This window comes from Gossypium arboreum, chromosome 5 (assembly GCF_025698485.1).
Source record: "Gossypium arboreum isolate Shixiya-1 chromosome 5, ASM2569848v2, whole genome shotgun sequence".
In the NCBI taxonomy this organism is placed as follows: Eukaryota; Viridiplantae; Streptophyta; class Magnoliopsida; order Malvales; family Malvaceae; genus Gossypium; species Gossypium arboreum.
Window position 1 is genome coordinate 19,788,492 of NC_069074.1, and position 11,127 is coordinate 19,799,618.

General features: G+C 31.3%; 1 protein-coding gene across 1 annotated transcript; it reads left to right on the top strand.

Moving 5' to 3' along the window:
* The first annotated feature begins 6,301 nt into the window (after nucleotides 1–6,301).
* LOC108489934 (uncharacterized) lies at nucleotides 6,302–9,513 on the top strand. The gene is made up of 2 exons (XM_017794690.2): nucleotides 6,302–7,788; nucleotides 8,661–9,513. Exons 1-2 carry the CDS (start codon nucleotides 6,450–6,452, stop codon nucleotides 8,687–8,689), a joined length of 1,368 nt encoding a protein of 455 aa, XP_017650179.1. The 5' UTR covers nucleotides 6,302–6,449; the 3' UTR covers nucleotides 8,690–9,513.
* The last annotated feature ends 1,614 nt before the right edge of the window (nucleotides 9,514–11,127 follow it).

Consider the following 11,127-nt stretch of genomic DNA (forward strand, 5'->3'; position numbering starts at 1 on the left):
ATATAAATTTCGCTGATGGTGAGGTAAGGATGGGACAAAAGTTAGACTCTTCGTGGGTGGTGAGGTAGGTGTGAATATGATCTTGTACCTGTCTCATCTCTACCCGCCACTCATAATGTAATAAGCATATTTAACAAATAAACAATTATAAAATTAAAGAAAAAAAGAGAGCATTCCACAGTTCTTATCCAATTTTAGCACACCTCACTCCTTTAGTTTCTCCCTTTCTCTGTTTTACATAAAAACTCTAAAATTACTCATTATTACTCCACGCCGCAACTTGCAAATTTAAAACTCCTGTTTAACTGATACTTATAAATATATTGTATGGAGTGAATTGCGAGACCCTAAAATATTTGGGGAAGATATTTATATATAGTTTATGTTTACATGTCAAATGCGTATTAAAATAATTAATGAATTTTAGTGTTTGGCCGTTTTTAAATTTATCCACATTAAAGATTTGAGTCACAAGAATTTTCTACTCATAACGAAGGTTAATGGTTTCCTCTTGTTAATATCAAAGGGAATGGAATGAACAAATACATCTAACATTTATAGATTAGGCGGTAGTATTATTTAAATTTTAATATTTATAATAAAGGAGGATGGGTATAGACCAAATATGTCAGGATTTTAGTAAAAGTGTTGTTTCAATTTTATAAAATATCTTTCATTTAGGTTTTCGTTTTTATTTTATTTTTAAATTTGTGCTTTTTATCAATTTATTTAAAATAAATAAAAATTTAATATTTTTAACTTTACTAATGTTGTACCTATGCGGATTATTACGTGAATAACATGTAAGTATTTAATTAATTTTAAAAAATTCAAAAATATATATAAAACTATTTTTAAAATTAAAATTATTTAAATTATTTTAAAATTATAAAAATATTTTTTAATATTTTTAAAATTCTAAAAATCAATTAAATGTTTGAGGTGTTATCTATATGGCAATTCACGATATACCATATGAGCAAAGTTAACAAATGTTAAATTTTTCATCCATTTTTGAGTGATTTGACAAAAATACAAATTTAAAAATTAGATGAAAATAAAATAAATGATTAAAATATTTTTTATAAAATTGAAGGATTAAAAAAATTATTATGCCTTTAACAAATCCCTAATGCAAAAATAGGTGACCAAAACTAGAGTTGTCCATAGGTCGAGCCGGATGAAGGCTTGCCTGAAAAATTGGAGGGTTTGAGCAAAAATATAAGCTCAAAAAATAAACTTGGACAAAAAAAATGCCCATTTAAAAAATATGTTGGGCTTTGAGTAAGATTTTTTTGGGCCCGACTTGAATTTTCAATAAAAAAAACTATTAATTTTCCATATTTTGTTGTTATTTTCTCTTTTTTTACTACTATTTAACAATTATGTTACTCTTATTTTGTTGTTAATGTTTGGATATTGTATAATACTTTTATTATTAATTTTGCTACTATTTTAGAGGTATTTACTTATTAAATTGCACTTATTTATTTGAATATAAAAACTTTTTAAATTTATTTTTAATTTGGTAAAAATATTTATTTTAATATTTCTAATGTATTTGGTTTATTATATTTTTAAAAATTTATATAAAAAATTAAAAAATTAGCACGAATCAAATCCAAATTTTAATATATTTATCTACACTGAATTTAAACAAAAATTTAGAATCATCTTTTGAATCGGGTTTAAAACCTAATAATCCAACCTAAAATTTTGTTAAAGTGAGAGTCGGACCCGACCATCACAACTCTAGATCAAAACCATTTGATAAAAATAATCCTTAGTCCAATTTCGGAATAAAAAACAATAATACGTGACCGAAACAGAAGTCATCATGTTGCAAAGTGACGAAGACCTTGGAACATGGGTTGGGTTAACAATACGGAGCAAGTTCCAAATACCAAACTTTCAAGGAAATAAGAAGGTGATTTTAATATTAATTTATGACAACTAGACAAGCTTTGGAAGATTGCAGGTTTGAAATTATTAAAGTGTGTAATATTTTTTTAAATGATAGAATTTTGTTTTGGAAAAAGAAAATTGAAAGACGTATTTAAAAAATGGGAACGGTAGGAGTTGGTGGAAAAGAAACAAGTATGGGAAAATGCCGAAGCAGAATATTTGTTTTTAAATCCTGCAAAAATATCAAATATGTACGAAATCAACCCGACCAAAGCTGAGATGAGAAACATAAAAAGCGGGGGGTGAAAAAGTGTTTTCAAAGTCCCTTAGGTAAACATTATGATACCTACCAATGATTAACCTTATTATTTTTCCTTTTTAACTTTCTTATATTTAATAATCATATTATATTATGTCTTAATTAAATTTAAAATTAAAATTTAATCGAAAAGTAAAATCTTCCTATACCATATTTTTATTTACAAAATTCCATTTAAATAATATTAAATTTCTAATACTTGACTCAATCAATATACATGCCCCTACTAAATTTTAAAACCCTAACGCTAACCTAGTCTATGGATAATTTCCACTATTTTTCCTTTTTGATTACGTATTCTAATAATTTTGGTTTGTTTTGGCAGCATATTAGTATTACCAGATGGGTCCAGTAACAGCTACACTGCAGCAGCAGACCAAAAGCGAATCCTTCCCGCTGCTCCATAAACTTTCACCAACAATACAATCAAAAACTAATAAGTCGACGAAAACCCGAAGGCTTTTGCTGTTTGTCGTGTCTCCGCAGTTGATTTCTTTCCGCCCACGGGTTTAACCAATATATCTAATTTTAAACATCATTACTTACATCGAATCTAATGATGAAGGGTTTTTAGAGAACAGATAAAATTAAAATTTAAGTATTTATATTCACTTTTTAAGAAATTTTAAACTTTTGTGTATTCTTCTTTATCCAGCCGTCGTTGATGTCTAATAAAAATTGCATTAATAATATGTTTAAATAAAAATTTTGCTTTAATTATAACACTTTTTCAATTACATAATTTTATTAAAATAATATTAGAATTATGATTCTTAAATTTTATTATACGTGTATGCATATAAAATTTATGTATTTAGAACATAAATATGTGTTTAAAACAATAAATAATATATATGATTAATAGATGTAATAAAATGTGTATAATAAAATTAAAATACATAAATAAATTAAAATGAAGTTTTGGTTTAGTGGTAAATTTTTAAAAATCTATGTAATTGTTATGGATTTAAATCATACAATATGCATATTTTTATTGTTTTTAAATGAAAAGATTAAAGTATCCTCAAATAATATAAATTATTTTAAATTAAGAAGATCATTTTGTAATTCCTTAATTGAAATAGTATTTGATTGACTCGTAACACTAACTTAATCGAGATTTTATTAATAATATAAATTATGCAATTGTTATTCTTTAAATATTTAAATTTAAATTTTTATTTAATATTATATTTACAACTGTCACTCTTTCTCTTATCTTTTTTTTTTCTCATGATCTTCCATCCATGCAAGGAGTGATGAAAATCCGTAGGGTGTAGATTAGAGTTACTTAACTTATCAAGACCAGCTCAACTCTTTATTTAGAGCCTAGTGAACCACTATAGTAAATTGTAGTTATCAGAGTAATTTTGTAATCCTAAGGATAGGATTATCCAGAGTTTAAATTCTTTATGAATCTACCGTATAGATAGGTTTGAATTTAAGTCATTAATGTAATTTAATTTGTATTATTGGATGTTGGGGGCTCAACTATAGAAAAGGAATTTCCCACCTCGTTTCTAATCATTTTTCACTTAGAGTAATTAAATTGAGAGCATTCACTTTAAAAGCTTTATTAAGCCTTTTTTACTTTCTCACTTGTTCCGTCAATTACTTTTTTACCATTGGTGACTCAGAAATCTTTTGAGATTGTCATATTTCGAGGGTTCAGGTTAAATTATGAAAATTTGAAGCGAATTCACCGCTTAAGGTCACGCAGTTTCCGAGGCTAGTTTCATTAAAGTGCCTAGTTGAGATGACAAATCAAACAGATTGTCAACATATCTTACTAGAGACCCATGGGGGAAAAGAAAGGTAGCAATTCAAGGGATATTCTGTCGGCGATAAATGGAAGAGTTTCCAAACTCAAAGAATCCATGGTTGATGTTAAGAAAAGCCTTGAGGTGGTTAAAGTTTGCATCATAGAACTGGACTCTATAGGATGAGCTTAAGGAGCAAATACAAGATACACCTAATGTCACTGTGGTAGAGATGTAAAGGACTCTTAACTCCATTGTGAATATGCTGACCTAGAGGAATAATGCTCTCGAAGCCGTGATGGAGGCTTTGAAGAAATATGTGGAATAGCTCGAGGGGGAACTTGTTCTATGCAAAGCAATTGTGGGTAATAGGGTGTGAGTCGAGACATACAAACACAAGATTGACGTCCCTAAACTGAAAGAGTTTAAGGGGATCAAGTTTATATATTTAATTAATGTTGCCCTTTTGTGGTGGTGGTGTAGTGCACAAACGAAAAGTGAGGTGGCATCAATATTAGGACTTGGGTGCAGGTTTAGAAATAATTCAATGAATAGTTTTACCTTGAGTATGTTAAAGATGAGGTTTGGGCTAGGTTGCGACGACTTCTGCAACAAGGCACTATTTGGAGTTTTGTGAATTAATGATCTAGATATTTGGCTAGCATGAGATAAATACATTTTTCTCTTTCTTGGATAGACTAAGACCTTAGGCTAAGCTTGAGTTACAGTGAAGAGGTGCCCAAGATCTTACCAAAGCTATGACGACAGTTGAGTCCTTGATTGAGCTTGACATTAAAAAGGTCAAGTTTGAATCTTAATAAGCCAAGGTGAAGGGCAATGGTCGAGGAGATCAAGGACAATCCAAGAATGGTAGTGTGAAGTCACGGGCAAGGAAGTTGAAGTCTAATAAGCCAATCGATTAAAAAAAAAAATAACGAGCTAGTGAAACGCAACTTACCGCCATTTATAAGGAGGATGTGGAGCCAATGGATGAGGCTTTGATTCTTGGTTCTTTAGTGCTAAATTTTGCCAAGGCAAAAAGGGGTTGAAAGTAGGAAAGGTTGATGTTTATAAACATACATCGCAGGCAAACAAAAGAGTGCTTTTGTTTTAGTACTTAATTATTGTTTTCACTTCATTCAAATAAAGCAACCTAAAAATCAAATTAATATTAATATTTTATTTTTTATTATAATTCTCACTATTACCAATAACTCCCCACCCTTACCCTATGTTTCGGTAAATAATTATAAAGGAAAAGAAATGAAATGAAGGTTTAAAAAAGGTTATGATGCATGTTTATTTTGTTAAATAGATAAAATTAGTAAAGCACTTTGGAAAGCGAAAGAAATGTTTGATTATTATAAAAAAATGCCAATTATATTCTTTTTATAAAATAATTCATGTAAAAATTAATAGGATTAAAAAAGTATAATTTCTCGTTTAAAAAGTAACATTACTTTTTTTCCATAGTTTTTCTCCCAATTTGAAGTAAATAAAACTGTGTAACTTAAATTCAACTCTCTTTTGCTTTCCATTGCCTAAATAAAAGATTCAATTGAATCTCAAAAATAACTTGCGTTCAAATCATTGTTATATAAAAAAAAAACCAAATTCAAAAAAGAGAAAGGTTTTTTACTTTCCTCAAAATGTTATTTTTTTTGTATGTCTAAAGTTTTTTTCATGTGGTGTCAATTGAGTTAGGGTTTAATCCGTTATATCTTTTAGGTATGTCTAAGGCAAATGGTTACTTATTTTCCTCAAAATGCAATATTTTTGGGTATATCGAAAGTTTCCTTCATGTGATGCCAATTGAATTAAGGTTTATTCTGTCATATTTATTGGTATGTCTAAAACGAAATCCTCAAAATGCCTCTTAAGTATGTCTAAAGTTTACTTCATGTGATATAAATTAAGTTAAGACTCAATTTATCAAATTTATTAAATATATCTAAAGGAAAAGGTTAAGTTAAGACTCAATTTATCAAATTTATTGAGTACATCTAGAGGAAAAGGTTTTTTTCTTTCCTCAAAATGCCATATTTATTTTGATATGTTCAAAATTTCCTTCATATGATGCAAATTAAATTAAAGCTTAAACTACTATTTCTTTTTACGAACTTATGACAGTCCTCTTAATTATGTCATTTTTTTCTTTCCCTAAAAGGACAATATAGTTTACCTTTGTATCTATCTTTGTTGGTCATGGGTAATATTATATTATTAAACTTTATAACAGTAGGGGCAACGTTTATAAAAGAAACAAATAAAATAATGAAATAAAAATAAATAAAGGCAAAAACATTTACTTTCACGCTTCTAAATTATTTAATTCCAATCCAGCTCCAGCTGGGTCCACCACGCCCACATTGCAAAAGTAATACTCAAACCTCCATTCTCCGCTGTTTTTCATTTTTCAATGGAACCCTAAAGACTAATCCCTCAAACCTCACCAATTTCATCCCATGGAAAACTTCTCCTACTCTTCTTATCCTGAATCCGGCGATTCTTCGCCTCGTTCCAGAGAAATTGAATGCGAAAATCAATCATGGGACGAGTCGCCCTCCCTCAATGCTACTAATAATAATGTTAATTATAAGGTTAAGTTTATGTGCAGCTATGGGGGCAAAATCCAACCGCGTTCCCACGATAACCAGCTCGCTTATGTTGGTGGAGATACCAAAATCCTGGTCGTTGACCGCAACATCAAGTTCTCTGCTATCATGGCCAAGTTATCTTCTCTTTACGGTGGGGATTCTGAGGTTTGTTTCAAGTATCAGCTTCCCGGTGAAGATCTCGACGCTTTAATTTCCGTTACCAATGATGAAGATCTGGAGCATATGATGATGGAATATGACCGGTTGCATCGTTCCTTTGCCAAACCGGCCCGGTTGAGGTTGTTTCTATTCCCGTTGAATTCGCCGTTGGTGGCGTCAGGATTTGAAGGGAGTGAACCGAAGTCCGATAGGCAATGGTTCATTGACGCATTGAATTCGGTGCAGATTCAGAATCTCGATGCCTCTTCTCCTCCTACTGTGGCGGTTCTGGCGGCAAATCCCGATTTTCTGTTCGGATTGGATAAGGTGAATGTGCCGGATTCTGTTCCTCCGGTTGTGACGGTGGCACAGGAAGTTGTTGCGAAGGATGTAACGGCGGGATCAGACTGTGGATCGGAGGACCAGCATTTGATCACGGACCCAATGGTATCTCCAGCAGAGATCCAGAGGCAAATCCATGAATTACAGAGGATGCATATTGCTGCTACACAAGAACAAGGCATTTTGCAGAGAAAAATCGATGAATCAAATGCTAGAGCTTACAATACTCAAGATTATTCAAAAATGTTGGATAAAATTGCCACTTCACCGGTACCAGTATCAACTCCGCTGCAAATGCCAATTCAAACGGCGTATTTAACCTCTGCTGCTTATTCGATATCTGCGACCGCAGCCCCCGCAAACCAACCAGTTTACCTCATTCCGACTCCTGCAGCAGGAGTTTATCAACAGCCTCCGACAATACAACAGGTAACCGTACCAGCTGGTCAACCTTACTTCGGGGTACAGCGGGTGGTTCAGGATGTTTACCGAGAGCAGTCGGTTTACAATGCGGTTCCATCCACGAAGTTTGGGGCATATACTGAGGGAATCCAAGTTATGCAGCCGACGGGTGGGATGCCTGAATCAGGATATGTACAGGTGGTTTATGATGGGGCAGGAAGGCAGGTGTATTACACGGCGGCGCCATATCAAGGAATGCCACAAATGGCGGCATCTGGTAGTGTCCCGGTGTTAAGTCAAGATGGTAAGGTTGCTGCGAATGCTAATGCTCCTCCCCAAACTTCTTCTCTGTGATTTCAATTAACAATTTGTCAGTATTGTTTTGTTTATCAAGTTATAATTATAATATAGTACTTTGAATAAGACAGAATATTTTTATAGGCTTTGGTGAATTCTTCGATGTCTTATGAAACTTTTCAACAATTTATTTTAAAAATTTTTGGGTGATGTTACCTTTGATATTGTTTGATGTGTATAAGAAAAATGGATTTTTCATAATGGCTGTAAATTAAGTTGTTGATTTCCTGATTAGTTTATTGCAATCGGGCAAGCTCCTTTCAGGTTAAATAAATCCTTAAAACCTTGCTGAAAGTAGAAAAGTAAATATTTTACATCGTCTTAACAAGTTCATTACTCCGGTGTTGTCTGTTCTTTTGGAGAGAATTACGGTTTATGCTGAGTGTTATCTGATTGAAGTTTTAATTCAATGTGTTACTTTGGGATCTTCAGAATTTTGGACCTTCTAAGGATCTGGATTTGGTTTATTACTGTATTTGGGTGGCGTATATTTGTAGCTAGTCTTGCTTTGAACATTCTAATCAAGTTACCATGTCCCGACGCATCCATATGATTTTGTTGTTTCTTCAAAATGCATCATACTTCATTTATACATATACTTGCTACCTCCCCTACGACGGCTACTAGTAATTGCTTCCACGCCTCCTTCCATAACCAGAACCTCTAGTTCTAACACTTACTGCTCCACATTCCACCGGTGTCGTGTTGTCTGGGGTGGCCATATCGGCATTCGGTATTATACACCTTTTCTCCTCCTATTCTCAAACTCACGATTAGATTCATGGTTGATTTTGAAAAGTAACTGAGCAACTGTTGCAGGAACCCAACGCACGCTGTCTGGCACTTAATTATTGGAGCTTTTCTCATTGTTTTTCCAAGCCGTCATTTAAAAATCTCTACAATGACAGTGTCTCCACCGTCACCCCCTTTTGTGACTATCCATTGGTCTGTTGACGAAAAGTGAGATGAAGCTTGTTTCCATAATGCCAGGTATAAATAAAAGTTAAGCAAAGCCACAGGCTTCCCATAGAGGACTTTACAGCCACCATGAAATGGCCGTTTATTCTTGCGGTTATTAATCTCATACCACTAATATCTTTCTTTCAAGTAAAACAATCATGTAGAGCCACAATTTATAGATAAATTTGGGGTTTCCAATATGAAATAAATCTGGACGTGTTTGAACCATGTTCAGCATGTAGGATATCATTTGTCGAAGCAAACAAACATCAACGAATACAGAATAAATGAACTAATTAGATTACTCACCCATAAATGGCCCGGTCTAAGGTTCCTCTCAACCTTGGCGGTGAATCTTAGTTGTTGTTTGCCTGCTGCAAGAAAGATCCAAGCTTATGGCAACAATTTGTGCATCCACTCATTCTACTACTTGTTCATTGATTTAGTTTCGATTCTGAATCAAACTTTATACAGTCTGGGACCTCTTGCCTAAATGTAAAAGGAAATTCTAAAGCTCAAAAGCATCCTTGTACTTTTTACAAGACAAAATGATGTGTCGGATTTGAAAATTATCCTGAGAATTGGGGTGACCCTATTTGAAGCTTTCATGAAATGTTACATCTCTTTTGCTTGAGAAAGGTTTGCTTGAGAAAAGTGGAGCATAAAACACTGATTCTCCGACCTGAATGTGTGCATCGTGGAAAAGACATAACTTCTTTCTTTATTGCTTTGTTTATGCTAAGATGCATGACATATATTTTTCATTTATTCTTATACTATGATGCTTCTTCTGTTGTTAATATTATTAATGCTGGATGATAATGTGGGAAGCTAGGATTGGATTTATTGGAAAAGCCTAATGGCTTGGGGTTAGATGCTCCCTTTATTTTATTTTTGTATTTGACCTGTCTTCCAGTTTGATTTTATTAATGAAATTGTACTTTTTCAAAGAAAAAAATTTAGGTTTAGCGTACAATTAAAATGTTAGCATTCATATTCATCATATAAACACACATTATATTCAAAGAGAACTGTTCAAATAAAGATTTAGAGTTTAGGTTTTCAACTTGCTTCTCTAAAAGTTTGAAATTAGATGAGTTATATGAATAAACATTTGTAAATTACTGAATCAATCACAAGAAGTATAATGAGACTCGATAATTATAATAATAATAAATTAAAGAAGATTTAAAAGAAAAAAAGAAAAAAGTGGTAGTTGAGGCCTCTTCCACTTTCTTCCCACCTGAAACTTCCGTTTGGGGAGACATTCCCCAGCTTCTCCACTTCTTTAATCTTTTATCTTTTCTAGCCCTGGCAATATTTTTTTAGGTAGAGAGGGTTAATTAATGTCCAGTGATCTTGATCAAGATAATGATATGCATGTAGAAATAAAAATACAATGGTTGTCTAATCATTAAGAAAACTAATATATTTAATGTAATTTTTATATTAAAATGTAAATTATCATTCCTGACACTGACTAAATTGATAATAACTAAACACGTGGCTAATGTTTCACAAATGATCTTCTTCCCAAAGACAATAATTAAGCCCATGGGTGTGCTTCAATGTTGTTCTCCATTCTCTTTTCTTCCCTCTAAAGCTAAGAACCAGGACTTGTAAGTAACAATATAAAATTATGAATTCTCAATGGAACCAACAACCCCTATTACTTGCCTAACGCTTTTGGTTATTTATGTTTTCTTAAATCATTATTAATATTAGAAATTTTATCTATATATATATAATAAATTTAAAATATAATCACTAGTTTAAAAATAAATTACAATAAAAAATAAAATTTATAATTTGAAATTGATTAATAATAACATTAAAAATATGTACAATACTATATAATGAAAAGAATTTAGATTAAATTATGAGTAAAACAAAATTTAAACACATAAAACATTAAATTAAGAATATTAAATGAATACAATGGTTTATCATTGTATTGTATTTTAATTTGTAATTCTTTATTTTAGTATTGATCCAAATAACGACCATTAAATTTTAATATTTTTATGATGAACATATTATCGCGTATATAATATCATGTCAATTTCTTATTTTCATATAATATTAAGAGTTACGTTATTTTAGTGAATGAATTTAGTAACTATCATTTTAAATCGTGATTAAAATTTCAAAATTCAAAAATGTAAGAATCAAAAAGAATTTAAAATACGAATTAAACTCATAATTTTCACATAATACAAAATTAATAGTAAAATTTGACCGAACAACTTACCACTACTATTTGATTATGATTAAAATTTGATAAATATAAAATCAAAATTATTCAAATTAGAATATAAAAAGAAAA